Source organism: Sus scrofa, chromosome 9 (genome assembly GCF_054392235.1).
Source record: "Sus scrofa isolate SSC_HxYL_T2T_F1_AM1 chromosome 9, Sscrofa_HxYL_maternal_Yorkshire_Landrace_v2.0, whole genome shotgun sequence".
Lineage (NCBI taxonomy): Eukaryota > Metazoa > Chordata > Mammalia > Artiodactyla > Suidae > Sus > Sus scrofa.
Window position 1 is genome coordinate 88,020,362 of NC_139391.1, and position 20,764 is coordinate 88,041,125.

The 20,764-nt window shown below is 36.6% G+C and overlaps 1 protein-coding gene across 8 annotated transcripts in view; it reads right to left on the reverse strand.

The window, feature by feature from the left end:
* The window catches only part of ETV1 (ETS variant transcription factor 1), a 96,413-nt gene that overhangs the window by 31,557 nt on the left and 44,092 nt on the right, over positions 1–20,764 (reverse strand). For 5 of the 8 annotated variants that reach the window (XM_013979739.3, XM_013979740.3, XM_021063402.2 and 2 more), the window contains 3 exons: positions 16,355–16,484; positions 12,599–12,787; positions 6,689–6,936 (listed from right to left, as the gene is read on the reverse strand). In XM_013979739.3, coding sequence (XP_013835193.1) covers positions 6,689–6,936; positions 12,599–12,787; positions 16,355–16,484 — 567 coding nt within the window. The remainder of the gene's footprint in view (positions 1–6,688; positions 6,937–12,598; positions 12,788–16,354; positions 16,485–20,764) is intronic. The other 3 variants (XM_084977152.1, XM_084977153.1, XM_084977154.1) reach the window with 1 other exon arrangement.

Here is a 20,764-nt window from a genome sequence, read left to right on the forward strand (position 1 = left end):
ATTTGCTATTTTTCCTTGTAATCATCATTCAGCCTTTTCCAGAAGAACTATTAGGAAAAGTCACTTCTTTGACAATCTCAACTTTTAATAATATTTATGGTGTATTTTTAAAAAGGAAATACAATGCATTTTAATCCTATAAATCATTCAAGGGTCTATATTTTCCTATCTTACAACACTGAGCACCTAATAATTAGAATAAAATTTGGGGACTGCCTAATAAGAAACAAACACCCTTGAATTAAGAAAGGCACATTTTTTTGTGTGTGCCTTTTTTTTTTTTGCCATTTCTTGGTCCGCTCCCACGGCATATGGAGGTTCACAGGCTAGGGGTCCAGTCGGAGCTGTAGCTGCCGGCCTACACCAGAGCCACAGCAACACAGGATCTGAGCTGTATCTGCAACCTACACCACAGCTCACGGCAACACTGGATCCTTAACCCACTGAGCAAGGCCAGGGATCGAACCTGCAACCTCATGGTTCCTAGTCAGATTTGTTAACCACTGAGCCACACCGGAAACTCCAAGAAAAGCACATTTTAGATTTTAATGCAGAAGCTTTTATTGCCCTAGATCATGTAGAGCTTTTAAAAAACATAGAAAACACTTAGTTTAAGAATTAGAAAAGATGCTCAATAATATATTTAACAAATTGAGAACTAAAGTATTTTATTTTGGACAATTATATAGAAAGACAGACTGTGAAACCATGCACTAAGAGAAGAACAAGAAAAACTTGGTTCCAATTTTAGCTGTTTCACAAAATACCTGTGTACCTGGTAGTAAGTTAACTTGAACGAGCCCAGGTCATTTTATTTGTATAACTGGGGCATAAAGAAGAAATCTGATCTAGATGATCCCCAAGAGCTTTCATGAGTTTAAAGATTTATGATTCCATGCAACAGCTATTTGTGTCAATTTCCCAATTTAAAATAATACTAACATTTGCTATCATATGAACCTGACATGCCTCCAAATTGAAAGATCTCATCAGTACCAGCAAGAGTAATGGCTCTAAAAAAACACAATTACAAATACAGGAATATTTTCTTCAGAAAACTTGATCTTAGCTTTCTCCCCTCCCCTCTATGTCTACTTCTCCTCCCTCAAAACTCCAATATACACTTTCTCCCATTTTCTCATTTCAGAAACCTTCTTCATGTCCCTGAAAGTTCTCTTTTCCCTCTTCATTCCCAGTTCCTAGATTAAACTGCTGTACCGCTTGGCCAGGGGGCATCTCTTAAACTAATTACAGTAAGAGAATAGGCTCTGAGGGTTAAAAACACCTTATTAATTAATTAACCCTTCCAATCAACTCTTACGATGTTTAATACACACCAATGTACAAAGGAACTTAATAGCATTAAGTGGTGTGACTGCAACCACAGCATAGACATGAACCTGAAACCTACCCAGTAAGTAGCCTATTAATTCTCCTCCATCTCTAAGGCTGTCCCAGAAACAAATGAGAACAAACTCAAGTTTGCAACAACTGAGACTACAGTGTCATCCTTTACTTGGCACCACTTACAGGCCTGATGTGATTAATTTGGACACTTTCCTTTTTCAACACTAAATTGGTTGATACTTTATAATACTCTGATTAGGAAAGAAGTACATAAGCATTATTGAAATAAAAGCCCTTAAAGACAAAATAGATATTGCCTATAATATCACCACATATATAACCACATTATTTCTGTATGGGTCTTACTTTGCATCGGTCAGGTCTTACATCATTTTTTTTTAACTTAATAGTCTCATTTCATTAAATATTTGTTAAAAATCTGACTTCTAATGACTGCATTATATTTCTGTTATAGATAGTCATGACTTATATTACAATTCAATTACTCTATAATATCCCCCCAAAAAATTAATCATTGTGCCTCCCATTCTTTAAGATAATTTCCTGTGAGTGAAAACACATCATCAAAGCAAGTGAACATTGTGTGCAGATATTTTCTTGAGTCAAACTTAGCTTCATGTACCCACTACCTTCCCTAAAAGAACTACCCTAAGCTATCTAAAAACAAAAGACCATCAAATAACACATACAACTCTAATATATTCTTATATCTACAATATTTACCTCATTATGCATTCTGAATCTGCAAAATCTCAGATGCAAGCATAAAAAATGGGAAAAGAACCATGATTTTATGACAGTGAAGAGCTGCATACAACACTCCACAAGAAGCACTCAACACATATTCAACTCTTTATGTAGTCATTTGGCCACAGGGGGAAAAAAGAGGATTCAGGAAAAACCAACCAAGAAAAAAACCTGTGTCCTGCCTTGGGCAGTGCCATGTAACCAGAGAAACAGAGAAGGAAAACAACTATGCTAGATGAGAACTGACTATCACAACATAATCACGATCACACTGTACTCATTCACCACACTGGCCCCCTATATCAATTTTTTATCTCCTTAGTGTCTTCTATTTCAAGTTTTTTTCCCCTTTTCCCAAATAAAAATTTCTACTCTACCAACATAATATTTTGCAATTTTTAGCTTAAATACTCAGCAATTGAAATTGCATTCCTGTAATTATAATTATAACTAATAGAACTTCCATTTCCCATGTCATAATTAATGTCAGGTTTTATTAGAGCATAATCATGCTGCCTTTTCACTTACAAAGCTTCTTTTATTTTCACAACATTTATGTTGTACTGAATTAAGCAATAAAGGGTTCTAGAGGCCTTCTAAAAGGACAACCTTTGGATCACAGATGCTGAGGAAACGGACTATGAAACACTTTTTGCATTGCTTTTAAATCACATAAAGTATTTTCTAATGCTAGTTGTTCAGCATCAACAAGTGAACCAAGAACACAATGATTCACTGATAAATACATTAGATTTTCTAAAAAGGTTATTTAATGAGCTCTCAGCAAGGATGAAAGAACTAATGACAACAAAACAAAATATCTGGAGATCATACCTGTTGACGGCAATATATGACGTATACAGATGTATCAACTTAATTGCTGCAATTTGATGTCCAGTAAAACATATTTTGAAATGCACAGATTAATTTTTTATTGGCCCTGGTTACACAGTTACCACAGTTTTTGAGACCACATCCATCCAGAAGATACAACTTCTGGATACAACTTTACTATTTAGTATTCAAACAAAACTGAACTGTTATCTTACTGGCAATATTGAAATTAGAATTCAAAGGTGTTGTACAACTTTAACAATCTGAAATATAGTTTAAAATGGAGAAATTAACATAAATGAACAGATTTTCAAATAGTAAACCAATACTCTACAAGTCATTTGCAAGGTACAGGGTAACTTACAAAAGAGATGCCTTATGTATACCTTTAAAATAGGACACTGGACCATTATGGACTGAATGCTCGTGTCCCCCAGAATTCATTGTGAAGCCCTAATGCTCAATGTGATAGTATTTGTGAGTGGGGTGGGGCTTTTTTTTTTTTTTTTTGTCTTTTTGCCATTTCTTGGGCCACCCCCGTGGCATATGGAGGTTCACAGACTAAGGGTCCAATCGGAGCTGTAGCCACCAGCCTACACCAGAGCCACAGCAACGCTGGATCCGAGCCACGTCTGCAACCTACACCACAGCTCACGGCAACACCGGATCGTTAACCCACTGAGCAAGGGCAGGGATCGAACCCGCAACCTCATGGTTCTTAGTCGGATTCTTTAACCACTGCACCAGGACGGGAACTCCATGGGGTGGGACTTTGAGAGGTAATTAGGGTAAGATTAGGTCACGAGCGTAGGGCTCCCATGATGGAATTAGTGTCCTTATAAGAAGAGGAAGACAGACCATAGCTCTCTCTCTCTTTCTGCGACATGAAGGCACAACAAGTAACTGGCAATTTGCAAACCAGGAAGAGAGCCCTCACCAGGAAATGAACCTGCTGGCACCTTGACCTTGGACTTTCCAGCCTATAGAATTGTGACAATCAAAGGTCTGGTGTTTAAGCTTTCCATTTCATAGTATTTTATTATAGTAGTCTGAGCCAAGGCACGGACTATGACTATGAAAAATGCCTGAATCTGTGCTTCTGAGGGTCAGACTGACTCTAAACTTCATTTTACCTATGGCCCACATATAACGGAATGAAATCTCAAAGCACCAGTTTCTATTTTTTGCCCTAACTGGATTATATAAATCTTCTTGTTTGCTTCACATCTCAAATTATACAACTTCAATAACATGTTACATATAATTTTATATATAACATAAATATGGGAAGATGTGTGTGTGTGTGTGTGTGTGTGTGTATACATACACATGGCAAACCACAAAATCAAGAAACAAGAACATGGTTTCTCATACATCCTCAATAACATGTTACATATAATTTTTCATATAACATAAATATCAGAAGAGAGATATATATATGTATGTGTATGTATACATACACATGGCAAACCACGAAATCAAGAACCAAAACTATGGTTTCCAAGATCATCTTACTGAGATTATACATATAAAAACATTTCTAGAAAACACAAATAAAATTTTTTTAAAATGCTATGTCCTATGAGTCCTTTTGAACCAATTACTTGGGCTATTTTAAATGATTTCCATGTAAAGTTTCCTGAACTCATAGTGAATTCAAAAAACTGTACAGCATATTAAAATGTAGTTTAGAGAATAAGGATAACATTACTTATCAGGATTCGAAATGTACAGAGAAAAGTGAATCTTATCTGCAATAAAGCCCATTGTAGCACAGGATTCTAAATTGTGCATGTAAATCCTAGACAAGTGTAAAAGGTTCTAAACTGTAACAACTATAATAGAAGATAAAAGGTTCTAAACTATGACCATCCTGAAATGGTCTCCAAATTACAGGGCCTGGGACAAGCACTCAAATAAAGGCCCTCAGATCAAACTCTTAAATTTCTTAAATTATAAACCAGCTAGAAATAAAGATGTCCTCCCCTTCTAATCCTTGAAAATATAACAACATAACAACCTGGAAGACTGGGTCAAATCTAGAATGGAGCCAGTATTCGGTCTTCACACCCTACCCAGCCCAGCCCTCCTCCTGCCTCTCTTCCCTCCTCCTGCCTCTCTTCCTATCCTCAACCCCATGATGTTCCATGACAGGAGAGCCTCACACACTAGGCATATGGACACAACCAAGCTCCATCCGCATCCTCCCATAAACAGCTGCCCATGACCTCCTTGGACCTAAAGGTACACACAGGAGCAAGTACTCTGCCTTCAGGAAACTAAGCCTGGGATGAACTGCTCAGGACATGGAAGTGGACTCGAGGCTGGTCAGGCAAGGAAAATGGGTCTTGGGTAGCTGGTGCACTTTCTAGAAGCAGAGGCACAACCTCTCAGTGGGCAATTCCTCTTAGTTTTTTGAACCTCTTGTCCAGTGAGGAAGGGTGGCCAGAGGGAGACTATCGCTTGTCAGATTCCTTCTTACTGAGCTTTAAGGTTGCTTTGTGATAAAACAGGCAACTTTATGCAAGTAGGAAATGTAAGACCAGGAAACAATGTTCTTTTGCTAAGTCGAAGTGAGAGAGAAACTCAGCAGAGTTGTGCCTAGAGAAGCACTAGTTCTTTCATAAAGAACATCCCTAACTTTGCATCCAAATGAAAGGCACACTTTTGTCAAATATTTCCATGTCCACAACCATCTAAAGGTCATGATTACAATAATGTTAATATTGTGCAGGTACCTGGTGTCCTCCTTATAAGCATTAGATTTGTTTGTTTGTTTGTCTTTGTTTGTATCTTTTTAGGGCTGCCCCTGCAGCATATGGAAGTTCCCAGGCCAGGGGTTGAATCGGAGCTTCAGTGCTGGCCTACACCACTGCCATAGCAACCTGGAATCCAAGCCACGTCTGCAACCTACACCACAGCTCATGGCAACACCAGATCCTTAACCCACCGAGCAAGGCCAGGGATCAAACCCACATCCTCATGGATACTAATTGGGTTCATTACCACTGAGCCATGACAGGAACCCCCACATTAGTTTTCATTTCATATTTCTTTCCAAAATTCCTGAGATGTCTAAAAAGCAGGTGACCTGAATTTGAGAGCACAGATGAGGTGCTTAATTTTTCTAAGGTCTCATGGTTAAACATGGGTAATATTAACATTAGACATAAGTGCGCCTTACTTTCAGGAAACACCCCCCTTCTCCACCTGGATATTACTGCTTTGTGGGGCATTTCTAGCTCAGTGAGGTTAGAGCTAAACTCTGTAAATAAACCATATACCTATTTTTGCTAGTCCTCTCCTAATATGGAAGAATCTTTACTTCTGGATCCTTTAAATCTGGCCACCAAAAAAGAAAAACACACAAACACACAGTTATAAGTAATAAGTCAGTACAGAAGAATATTACATTCTGTAAATATTGTTATTTAATCGTGCTGCAAGAGCAAAATGGGAAGAAAAGTCAGCATCAAGAAAAGAATGATAATGTTACACTCCTGCACTGAGAGTGTGCCTAATTTTACACATCATACTTTTCTTGGGGCTGGTTTTATTTCTAGACACTATTTCTACCATCAGCTCCTACCAAAATGGTTTTGATAGGCGAACTCTTCACATACCGAGAAAGATTCAAAGGGATAAATCAGAAAGATGCCACCATAAAATGGCCAGGAGCCACTAATCAAAGTGACAAGCAAGTGAGATTTCTTGAATGGAACTTAAAACATGAGCCTACCTGAATCATATGCAAAATCTCTGGGCTCCTGTTTAATCATCAGAGGAGGGGGGTAGCTTTGGCTGGCCGCACCACCAACCATAGTGTTGTGTTCGTACACTGGGTCGTGGTACTCCTGCTTAAAGCCTTGAGGTGGGAAGGGAATGTTTGGCTCAGACATCTGCCGTTGGTACATGGGACGTCCTTCCCTGGGCATGGCCGGCAAAGGAGGAAAGGAATTACAGGGTTCAGAAAGTTGGCGGCGAAATCTGGGAAAAAAGAGAGTATGTTTCAAACAAAATGGTAATGAGGACAACCCTTTAAAATGCTGGCACAATTTTTAACTGCCTTCTGAACATGATACTCACTGATCTGAAGTGTAAATTTTTTTTTTTTTTTTTTTTTTTTTTAAGGGCTGCACCTGCAGCATGTGGAGGTTCTCAGGCCAGGGGTTGAATCGGAGCTACAGCTGCCAGCCTACACCACATCCACAGCAATACCAGATTCTGAGCCGCATCTTCGACCTACACCACAGCTCATGGCAATACCAGATCCCCAACCGACTGAGTGAGGCCAGGGATCAAACCAGCAACCTCATAGTTCCTAGTCAGAATCGTTTCTGCTGTGCCACAACAGGAACTCCTGAAGTCTAAATCTTTAGTAAAGACTAGATTTCTCCTTCATGTGCTTTTTCATCATAATACACCTTGTATTCCCCTTCTAATTTGTTTCATTTAGCACCATTTTGGTCCATTACAAAAAAGTTAAAGGTGTGCATTGAGTGAGGCTAGGAATTCAACGCAGTATTTGCAAGAAATACACACCCTAACAGTTAAAATCCCCAATTTTAAATCAATTGGATAATTTACCAAATTTTATTACGATGGTCTCAAATAATTACAGACAAAGAAGGAAAAAAAAAATTAGGGAAACCAGAAAAAATCTGATCTCAAACTACATCCTCTCCTTTTATTTACTTATTTGTCTTTTGTCCTCTTAAGGCCGCACCCACGGCATATGGAGGTTCCCAGGCTAGGGGTCTAATCGGAGCTGTTTCGGCCGGCCTACACCAGAGCCACAGCAACGCCAGATTCAAGCCGCCTCTGTGACCTACACCACAGCTCTTGGCAACGCCAGATCCTGAACCCACTAATGAGGTCAGGGGTCGAACCGCAACCTCATGGTTCCTAGTCGGATTGGTTTCCACTGCGTCACGATGGGAACGCCTACATCCTCTCCTTTTAATTCCATTACCAAACTAATCAACAAACAAAAAATTCAACCAAATAAAAAACTATTTATTGGTTTTCCTTTTCTTACCATCAGTTTCTGAGGAAGCAAGAAAAAAATGAATGACTTTCTTCTCTAATGAGCAGAACTGTTAAAGCTTGAGCAATGTCATAAAGAACACTGTATTCTAGTGAGAAATTAAACTGGGAAATATTATAGAAAGTGAAATCTAAACTGGTTTTAAAAGACATCTTCTTTCTCCAAGGGAAGATTTCTCCAGGAAGATATACCAATGGTCATAAACCATACGAAAAAATGCTCAACATCCCTGATTATTAGCGAAATGCAAATCAAAACTACCATGAGATACTGCCTCACACCAGTCAGAATGGCCATCATTAATAAGTCCACAAATAGCAAATGCTGGTGGGGGTGTGGAGAAAAGGGAACCCTTCTGCACTGCTGGTGGGAATGTAAGCTGGTACAACCACTATGGAGAACAGTATGGAGGTACCTTAGAAAACTATACATAGAACTCCTATATGACCCAGCAACCCCATTCTTGGGCATATATCCACACAAAACTTTCCTTGAAAAAAACACTCGCACCCCCATGTTCATTGCAACACTATTCACAATAGCCAAGACAAGGAAACAACCCAAATGTCCAGCGACGGATGATTGGATTAGGACGATGTGGTATATATACACACAATGGAATACTACTTACTCAGCCATAAAAAGAACAAAATAATGCCATTTGCAGCAACATGGTTGGAACTAGAGACTCTCATCCTGAGTGAAGTAAGTCAGAAAGAGAAAGACAAATACCATATGATATCACTTATATCTGGAATCTAATATAAGGCACAAATGAACCTTTCCACAGAAAAGAAAATCACGGACTTGGAGAATAGACTTGTGGTTGCCTAGTGGGAAGAGGAAGGGAGTGGGATGGATTGGGAACTTGAGGTTAATGGATGCAAACTATTGCTTTTGGAATAGATTAGCAATGAGATCCTGCTGCGTAGCACTGAGAACTGTGTCTAATCACTTATGATGGAGCACGATAATGGGAGAAAAAAGAATGCATACATGTATGTGTAACTGGGTCACTATGCTGTACAGTTGAAAAAAAAAATTGTATTGGGGAAATAACAATTAAAAAAAAAATAGACCTCTTCTTTGCTGTCAAACAGCCACACAGAACACATGGGCTTCTAACAGCTTCAAACAAAATATCAGGTTGATAAAGAAGCATCAAATACACAGGAGACCTCCAAAGATGGAAAGAGTGTGTAGGCATTACAAATTTTGGCCCATGCTGTGAGGTCAAGAGGAAGTTCTGAGGCTTCAGCAGAAGGTGGAGAATCTCTGTGCACCCTCCTTCTTGGTCACCTGTGTGCTGATTGGCTAAAACATAACCATTCAGTTCTGTGTTTCTCAGCCTAGTATCACTGACCCACCACAAAGATATGGACCAATTAAAGATTTAAAAGTGCTCTAAAAATGCCCAGTAGAGCTCAAAAATAACCTATTCAACAGCTCTATGAGCAAATATAAGCCAATTAACTCCCCTGCATCCCCCTAAAAGCATTTCCAAGACTTTAATTTGGAAAGGTAACATTTAATTTTGGTAACATTAAATGAAAATCAGGGAAAAGCTAAAGAATGGGAAAGCAATTGCTTTAGCATTTCTAAGAACACTCCATCCTGTGATTTAACTCTAGCCTCACTGGCTGCCATGGAAAGCACTGAAATTCCACCTACACCTGCAGAAAATAAACTTAGAATCTTGGGTATTGCAAAACAGTTAGGCTGACTGGCGCTGCATTCATTTCCCTTCTCTTGCTTATTTCATTAGCCAAAAAAAGAAACAGAAATTATCATTAAGAACTGTCAAGGAGTGAATCAGAAAATTGTAACTGGAAGTTAAAATAAGAAACCAGCTCACTTGTGAAGCCTTAAAAGGAAGTTAGTGATACTTCTACTAAAAGCTTTGTAAAAAAAAAAAAAAAAATCAAGACAGTTGTTTTTACAAGTCAGCTTTCCAGTTGATCCCTGCCGAGGACTGTGTATATCAAATACATGTGCTTCATCAGAAACTATTAAGTGTGTGGGGTCATTCTTATGACTGACTATAAAGAGAAAGTGACTCAAGAAGCTTCTGGAAGAGAGTTAATGGATAAGGAGAGCATGCTGATGAACTCTTGGATAAAGAAAAACAAGCGTCTAAGTGGTGTGAAACTCAGAAAAAGAGACAGGGCTCCTGCACAGCAGGCTCAGGAAAAAGTGCCAAAGGGCTGGCCCGAGGAGCAGAATGAGGCCGAGGAAAGGAAGCAGGGTGCAGCCCAGTTGGCCATGAAGCATTCCCAGAGAGAGGTGGGGTGCCTGGGCTGGAGGGGGCTATTTGGGGAAAGGATCTGTTCCCAGAGCAGATTTGCCATTTATAACTGAGGGACTGTCATTTGTTGGCTGGAGCTCTCCAAGAAATCCTCCTCAGAAACATACGGCTTCAGAGATTTTCCTGGGATTGGCCAGCTGGTACTGCCCTCAACACTCAGTAGGGGGCAGTGGGAAAAGACCCTGAGCTTCCCTCTTAGAGTTCCGGGCCGGCTGTTCTCAGTCTCAAATATTTGACTTCAAGTAGAGAAACTGAAATGGACTTGGCTGCAGCATTTCCAGTTAGGTCACCTGAAAACAGCACACTGCTAGTTCAGCAGTCACCTTCCATGAGAAAGAACCCTACTCTGCACGGAGAGCCAACTATACATATTCTGACCCTCATTTGACATGTGAGGATCTCTGGTATCAAGAACTCTGGGAAGTCACCAGAAGTAGACAAAACAAAACTGGCTCTTCTTTTTCGTCCTCCTTTTCCCTCTGAGTCCTGCACAAAGTGCATCTGTTTAATAGCCCACCCTGCAATAAATTTCTTTCATCTGTATTTACAAAACTGTTTACACAGATGCACATACCATTACACTCAGACACAGTCCCAAGTCCACAGGGTGAGAAGGGAAAGAGAATGGAAAGCATTTCATAACTAAAGCTCAAGAGGACTTAGTGATAGAAACCAAGGTAGCCGTTACTACACGGTTTCACACTGGAGTGAATGCTTTCATCTTACTCCATCATAACAAAAGAGTTACTGAATTTGAGATGAGTCCCATTAAATAACCCATAAAAAACAGATTGGAATATTCCCTTATTTTCATAAAGTTGCCAGTGGCACACCTTCTGGTTTCCTCTGATGATCTGGAGGATTTGTTGGGCCAAGTTATTTTTGCAATGCTGTGTCAGAGCTTGTTTGTTTTCAAAAATGTTGTGAGTCAACTTTTAAACATAGCCATTGTTAAGAATTAAATTATGTAAATTTATAATTTTACTACATTATACTGCTAATTATACTAGTTATGCTCTTGAGGTTATGTCTATTGTATCTGCTTGGTAGAAATACTATTTCATAACATGCGACTGCATAGCTTTCCAAATTCACATTCAGGGCTGTCAAGCTGATCAAGTGGAGTCCACCATAGGAGCAATATTACATCACAAACTCATCAAATGCTACAGATAAAGTTTTATGGTTTTTCTCCCATAGAGCCTATTGTTAACCATTTATGAGCACACCACTCACTCTTAAGTACAAGGTAGAAGGGGAAGACAGCATGGTGTGTATAACTGATTTGTGTTTTAAGTTGTATTAGTAAAGCCTCTAAAAGTCCTCCAATATTTTATTTAAATATGAATTTTCTGAAGTTCCTGTAGTGACACAGTGGTTAACGAATCCGAATAGGAACCATGAGGTTGCGGGTTCAATCCTTGGCCTTGCTCAGTGGGTTAAGGATCCAGCATTGCCGTGAGCTGTGCTGCGGGTCACAGACGCAGCTCAGATCCTGCGTTGCTGTGGCTCTGGCGTAGGCCGGTGGCTACAGCTCTGATTAAACCCCTAGCCTGGGAACCTCCATATGCTGCAGCAAGTGGCCCTTACAAAAAGCGAAAAGACAAAAAATAAAAATAAAAATAAATATGAATTTTCTTCATCTCTAGGAGTCAGGAATTACCCACCATAGCATTCTGTCTAGCTCTAGAACATTGTATCTTGCCTTGTTCCTAAGTGCTTCTAATTCAGACTCCATGTCTTTAACTTTGTATTCTCAGTGTTCAGGGTCATGCATTGACTGATAATAAATATTCATCACTTGGAAAGGAGGGAAGATAGTTTTATCAAATAAGTTCTCTTCGGCAAAAACTATGTACGGCTACACCATTCAGTCTAAGGTAAAGAACCTAATTCCATAAGCCACCTACTAAAATTAGTTTCCTAACTTTATAGAACAAGTACACACATATGCTCATAAAAATGGGATGATCTGATTTAAAGTTTAAGTGAAGCAATTTAATTCAAGCAGAGCAAAAGGGAAATGTTCAAATGTCAGTATATGGATTAATTTTCCATTTTAGCAACCAATTTAAATGTTTATAAAGGAATGTTTATAAAATGACTTTCTCCACAAATTTACTTATAGCTATCAACAGATCAAGCCCTTTCTAAAAATATTTTGCAGAGATGTGCAAAATTAATATGCTCATCGTAAATTTACTATAGGTCTTAGGAACTAGTAATAGAAATGTTCTCCAAGAATACTAAAACAGCTTTGTATTTTTTTTTTTAAAGAAAAGGTATTTGGAGGTTACCTGTGATCCATGGGGTAGCTGCTGTCTTGTATGGACTGCGATGGAGGGAGGTGAGCCGGGAAGGCGCGGTCAGGTTTCGAAGTGTGAGCTGAATTTGGTGATGCATGATGCAGTGGGGACACTGGCGTGCTGGATGGTGTTGGGGGGTTAGAGGGCCTCATTCCCACTTGTGGCTTCTGATCATAGGCACTACTCAAGGAACCAAAGAAAAGAGAGCAATTATTTCTTGGGAGCGATTAAAACCTTTTTCTTTCCAACAGAAGGGAAGAAATATTGTAGGCTCCATTCATAAAGAAGTTAGAATTGGATGTTTTGGGGTTTTGCAATTCTAGAGTGTGTCATCTTCGTAATTGCCACACACTTAAACAGAAAAGAGGATAATTAACATATAACTTGGTAACAGTATAAATATAAAACATATTTTTAATATACATACAAACACCTGAGTATAAGAAAAATGAAAGCAGTGGCATTCTTTCCATCTGTTCTTGATATGTCTTCCTTAATCAAGTTTCATAGATCTTTTCCAGATCATTAAATATTTCTGATATTATAATCCTTCTATACCATATAAGATTTTAGAATAAGAAATATTATCAGTTTAACAAGATGAAGATCATACCAGGCTTTCCTTTATTTGTCGTAGAATTCTAAGAAGGCAATGTTTTTGCCTTATTGTCATTATTTTAATGTAAAATAAATGATGCCTGGGATCAACTTCCTTACATGGGATAATAAAGATTTATGAGGCAAATTACAATATCTCTGATATATTTAAACTTTCTTGGTGTATAAGAATAGGTACAAAATAATATTCTTAAGAATAAAACCTTATCATAGTCTAACTTATAAACACAATTATAAAAGAATAAAAGAAATAAGCTTGTTTTTATACACAGTTTGAATTTTAGTTGCTTTCTTTTTGTAGCTCTTAGGAATGATTTAACTAATGTTTTCTAATCTAAAAAATACTTTATTGAAAACAAATTTAACTTATATTTCTGAGCAAAAAAAATCTGTGTTAAAATACGGTATTTCCTTTTAAAATAAAAAAGGATTCATTTATATATTTTTCTTTAAAAAATGTTTTTTGAAAATTGACATATGTAATATTTTATCCCATTGCTCCATCTATACAACAGAAGTACATCCAAGTGCAAAAATACTTCAGAGAAGTGAAGGAGTATGGGCAGCAAAATTTACTCTTGCTTGAAAGCAAAGTCAGTGGTCCCCATGTTATATTTCATTCTATTTTACCAGTATTTCTTAATGAGGGCCCACTTCTGTTATTAGACTCACCTGTCTAATTCCCATGTAAAAAGAAAAAAATGATATATTTTTTGTCCTAGCATATTACTTTTTTTCCTTATGAAATGTTGTATTCATTGTTTTTACAGCAATGGAAATAACAGAATTTCATCTATATATCATTGTGGGAATTCTTGGTCCTCAAGAAGAACCTCCAAATATTCAGGCAATTCCTCTACCATTTATGAAAGTCACATATGTCTTTCTTTTTTATATGTTCATAAAGCACTATTATTTCATAGTCACACTTCTGATCAATGCTAAAACGCAATGACAATTCTACACCTATTAGAGTCATTAATTAAAAATTCTTCAATATGTTAAATAATTAGTCTGTGAATACACAGTACTCTTAAGGGGAAAATGCAAAAATTAAAAACATTTGATAAAATACAGTTTTGTCTGAACTCAGTAGGCTTTAATAGTTGGCTTCTACAAGAGATCTTTTTTATAAAACTTTGCAGTTGAACTGAATGAACTGTAGTTCATTTCAGACTCTGGTGAAACTCCTAGCAAGGGAGATATGAAAAACAAGTTTGTAAGAACGAAGACTAATAAGGAATCCAAGCATTGGTCAGGTACCATGAGATTGCACACAATGAAGTTTCTTGAATCTTAAATACCTTAAACAACAAACTAGTGAATATAACAGAAGTAAGCAGATTCACAGTTGTAGAGAACAAACCAGTAGCTACTGGTGGGGGAGACAATATAAGGGTAGAGAATTAAGAGGTGCAAAGTGTTAGGTATAAAATAAGCTAGAAGGATACACTGTACAACACAGGGACTACAGCCAAAATTTTAGCATAACTGTAAACAGAGTATAATCTTTGCAGTGGTTAACGAATCTGACTAGGAACCATGAAGTTGCATGTTCAACCCCTGGCCTTGCTCAGTGGGTTGGGGATCCAGCATTGTTGTGAGCTGTGGTGTAGGTCGCAGACACGGCTCGGATCCCACATTGCTGTGGCTGTGGTGTAGGCCAGCGGCTACAGCTCTGATTAGACCCCTAGCCTGGGAACCTCCGTGTGCCGTGCGTGGGTACAGCCCTGAAAAGACAAAAGAGACCCCCCCCCCAAAAAAAAAGCATATATAAAAAACATCCAAGGAAATAGAAGACTCCTTTGGGGCATAATGAACTTGAATCAACATAAATTTTTTGTTCTTTTCTCTTTTTAGGGACATGCCTGCAACATATGGAAGTTCCAAGACTTGGGGTCAAATCAGAGCTGCAGCTGCTGTCATATACCACAGCCACAGTAACACCAGATCTGAGCCACATCTGTGACCTACACTGCAGCTTGCAGAAACACTGAAGCCTTACCCACTGAGTGAGGCCAGGGATTGAACCTACATCCTCACGGATACCAGTCCAGTTCTTAACCTGCTGAGCCACAACAGGAACTCCCCGAATGAACATAATTTTTAAGACCACAAATATTTGTAATCATTTTTCTACATTTCTAAACTAACTCCTTTTAAGAACTAAGTTTCTACTATAATTGAGAGTAATATCATACAGTATACAGAGCCAACTTTTCCTTATGCAATTAGAGGCCAATAAGAAAAGTAGTAGGATGCAATTTACTGTGAAGGGTTTTTAATGAACATGTATGTTAGCAAATTTTCTAACAAATGAAAAATGGACTTCTATTGCCCCACCCTTTATTATCATCAAGAGGAACAACTGGCTTTTTAATAGATAATAGCCTCTGCTAAGCCTTATAAAATTCTAACTTTACTGCAATTGTTCATGAATGCATCTTATAGATCATCTGCAAAGCCTGTCAGATAACTAATGCACTGCTTAGACCTGCCAAATGTTTCATTTTTTTCTCTACCTAAAACTATCTAAAGTGCATAATGCATTCTTTCTAATGAGAATTTCAATACCAGTTCGTGCCAAGTGAGACTCCCTTTTCAATCCCAGGATTCATCACCACAGTAGAAAAGTAACTAATGATCTGGATAAAAATTCCTGCTTTAAGATGATTCTAGGGTGTTCCCATTGTGACTCAGTGGGTTAAGAATCCAGACATAGTGTACATGAGGATGTGGGTTCGATCCCTGGCCTTGTTCAATGGGTTAAGAATGTGGCATTGCCACAAGCTGTGGTATAGGTCGCAGATGCAGCTTGGATCCTGTGTTGCTGTGGCTGTGGTACAGGCCAGCAGCTGCAGCTCCAATTCAACCCCAGCCCAGGAATTTCCATATGCCACAGGTGTGGCCATAAAAAGAAAAGAAAAAAAAAAAAAAACAAAAAAAACAAAATGATTCTAAAAGTATGTGATCAGACAGTAAATGGTCCTTCAAAGTTCTGCTAAACACAATTAGCTTATTATATTCTGAAGATGTAACTCTCAAGTATGATTTCAGGTTTTATATTATCAGGAATTTTGTTTCAACATAGAAACCATCAAGCTCTCTCTAGACACCTGATGGCTTTACCTGACATTGTACAGGCACTTTTCGCCATAGCTGAATTTAAAGGGCTGTTCTTGACTGCAGGCAGAGCCCAGTTCTGAACATGGACTGTGGGGTTCTTTCTTGATTTTCAGTGGTAGGCCATGAAAAGCCACTAGAAAACAAAACAAAAATATGCACAAATATGAAATGCAGTTAGGGATTAAGTATACTAATGTGTTCAACTCCTCTTGGTTAAAATATCACTAACATTTCATATTAATTTACATACATAAGAAAAATCATATTTGGTGAATTTCATACAAGAAAAGATTCTGGAGACTCTCCATATACTCATCTTTTGCCTTTGTTGGATAACAAAATCCATGCTTGAACTCGTAATTACTTAAAGTGAATTTCTTGTAATTTGCTTAGCTGATATTAACAATATTAGAAGCTCAGTGTTCACAAAGTAAGTTTGAAAACATTTCAGAAAGACTTCTAATGACTAAAGCAGAAAAAATACAACTGATTATCCAAGAATTAACTGAAGATGGGACATAATTTTAACCATTATTGAAAGGAAAATATCTCATATGATCCATAGTAATGGTTTAATGGAATAAATGGACTATGAAAAAGAAAATCCAGGTGCAGTTCTAAAGGTAACTAATGATAGTTTGGACAATAGGACAAAAAACACAACATCTGTGAGGCCAATGCTCATATATAAAAACAAAGATAAAAGTACCTGCATAATGACTTACCAGAAATGTGAAGATAAACTGTGAGAAATATGTTAAAGTTATCTGTTGCATATAATCTACCATAAAAAATTATTCTATATCAAATGATGTTTTATCCTTTCTCATATGACTTAATGTCATATGGCGTTACTATTAAATATAATACAAAGACCACATCATAAAATATGAGGAAATATGTAAGTTTGGGGTGGAATCATAGCTTTCAAACCATTAAATAAATAAGATTATATGTTTTTATTATTCCTTCTAAAGCTGAAAAAATACATATTAGAGATTCTATCAGAATAACTGAAGTTTTAGTATAAATAAAAAAATAAATTAAAAGATAAGGAAAAATAGACCTGAGAATGAATTTTTTATATTCATACAATATGCACAAGTATGAATAATCAAGGATAAACACAAGCAGGACAGACCGTGGATGCTTATTCTAACCCCTATAAAACCTAGAATTAAAACACAAAATATTAAGTGTATATGCTATAAAGGAAGATATGACAAGAAAAACTTTGTGGTTTATGATACCACTCAATCCTGATTATGCTATTATGGTGTTATAAACCTGTACTAGGCTAGAATGACATATATAGTTTTAATATAAGAAATTGATATCAAGAACTACCAGGATCCAGGAAAATAAATGCTACCTGTTTATATATGCACATAATTTTGACAGAAATGTTCAGTGGTACTCAAAAGCCATTTGAAATGTTGTAGAAAACCAATTTGTCATAGAAATAAACAATTTCACCTAAATCAGTTTTCTAAATCTTTGCCAATGATGCAACAGACAAGGGCCTAATCTCCAAAATATATAAACAACTCATGCAACTCAACAAAAAAGCAAATAACCCAATTGAAAAATGGGCAGAAGACCTAAATAGACATTTCTCCAAAGACCTACGAATGGCCAATAGGCATATGAAAAAATGCTTAATATCACTAATTATTAGAGAAATGTAAATCAAAACTGCAATGAGGTACCACTTTACACCAGTCAGAATGGCCATCATTAACAAGTCAACAAATAACAAATGCTAGAGAGGGTGTAGAGAAAAAGGTACCCTCCTCCACTGTTGGTGGGAATATAAACTGGTACAACCACTATGGAAAACAGTATGGAGCTACCTCAGGAAACTAAATATAGAGCTACCATATGATCCAGAAATTCCATTGCTGGGCATATATCTGGACAAGACTTATTGAAAAAGATACGTGCACCCCTATTTTCATAGCAGCACTATTCACAATAGCCAAGACATGGAAACAACCTAAATGTCCATCGACAGATGAATGGATTAAGAAGATACAGTACATATATACAATGGAATATTACTCAATCATAAAAAAGACAAACTAATGCCATTTGTAGCAACATGGATAGATCTAGAGACTCTCATACTAAATGAAGTAAGCCAGAAAAAAAAGACAAATACCATATGATATCACTTATTTATGGAATCTAAAATATGGAACAGATGATCCAATCTAAAAATAACAAACAAACAAACAACAGAAACAGATTATGGCCAAGAAGAGAAGACTTGGGGTTCCAAGGCAGGGGAGAAGAGGAGGAAGTGGGATGAATGGGCATTTTGTGGGTTTTGGGGATGTAAACTGTTATATTTGGAATAGAATGGATGGACAATGGGATCCTAATGTACAACACAGGGAAATGTGTGTGATTGGGTCAATTTGTTGTACAACAGAAAACTTGTAAATCAACTGTATTTTAATAATAATACTTTTTAAAAAAGAAAAAAGAAATCAGTTTTCTAAGGGAAACTTAGTAATAATATAATTAGTTCACTGAGTGGCCTATTTCAAAGTATTTTTTAAACTTATTGTGTGTTAAATATGCCTCAAAGTAGAAAGCAGAGGAGTAGAAACAAAGGAGAAATTACATGTCTTCACATGCAAAGGGTACACATTCATTAACTTTAGCAAGTCAGAAAGTTATAATTTATAAATGGTTAAGAGGGAAGAGACTTAAGAACCTCAAGAATCCATCATAACATGAGGACTTATTTGGATTCTGATTTGAACAAACCAACTAAAAGAGACAACTCTGCAATAAAAAAGACATTTGAATGTGGACTAAGTATCAGATATTTATGAAATTATTGTTAAAACCGAAGACCATTATCTCTCACGAAGAGTGATGCAAAATCCTCAAAAAAAATACTAACAAGCCAAATTCAGTAGAATATAAAAAAGGTGATACATGATGACAAAGTGAGCTTTATTTCTGGAATGAAAAAAAGGTTCCGCATACGAAAACTGATCACTGTCACAACCACATTACCAGAATAAACGGAGGAAAAACCACTTGATGATCCCAATTAATGCAAAAAATCAATTGACAATGTTCAATATCCTTTTGTGATTAAAAAAAAAAAAAAAAAACACTTGACAAACTAGGAACAGAAGGAAACTACTTCAACATAATAAAAGCCATATATGAAAAGCCGCGTGAACAGCATACTTAATAATGACAGACTGAAACATTTTCCTCTTGATAAGGAAGAAGGATACCCACTCTCACCATTTCTATTCAATACAATATTTAAAGTTCTAGCCAATTAGACAAGAAAAGGGTATCCAAATTAGAAAAGAAGTTAAATTATCTCTATTCACAGATGGTATCATCTTATATATAGGAATCCCAAAGATTCCACAGAAAGAATTTATTGTTAATTTTGTTGGATGTGATAATGAAATGGCAGTTGTATCCCAAAAAAAGTTTAAAGCTAAAGCTATTCATAATATTTACGGATTAATAATAAACTCTAGGATTTTCTTTAAAATACTCTAGGAAAAAAAATGTTCCAGAAAAGAATCAAATAAAAAGTGTTGATAACTGTAAAAAGCTGACTGATGAGGTAGGTGGGAGTTCATTATATTATTCTCTTTACTTTTACCAAAGTCCTAAATTGGTAAGATGAAACTTTGTTTTGTTTTTAAATTTTATTGGTGTATAGTTGACATAATGTTGTATTAGTTTTAGGTGTTCAGCAAAGTGAATCAGTCATACATATAAATACATCCATTCTTTTTTCCAATATAGTTTATTACAGACTAATGAGTAGACTTCCTTATGCTATACAGTAGTTCCTTGCTAATTAAGTATTTTATGTATAATAGTATGTATATATTATTCCCATCCTCTTAATTTATCCCTCTCCATTCCCCACAGTTTCCCCTAGGATAACCATAAGTTTGATTTTAATTATGTTAGTTTATTTCTGTTTTATAAACAGGCTCTTTCATTTCATTTTTTTGTTAGATTTCATGTATAGCTGATATCATATTTTTTTGTCTTTTTCTGCCTTACTTCACTTATTATGATAATCTCTAGGTCCATCCATGCAAATGGCATTATTCTGAAGCATTTTTAAAATGTGAGAAAAACCCACAAACGATTTAAAGTAATATTCTGTTAAGAAAATTCTCTCCCTCTGTGTGTAAAAAATATTATGTAATATTATATTATATTATATTATATGTATATTATAGTAAAAAAAATATTATAGTAAAAAATATTATGTGATGCAATCTTATAATACACTAACCATGCATGTGTTGCTTTCTTAACAGTTTTCAACTATTACCTACATGAACAAACACAATATAATGTGTATATATATTTAGCACTTTAAGTACTGGATTTTATATTTTCCTAAGAAAA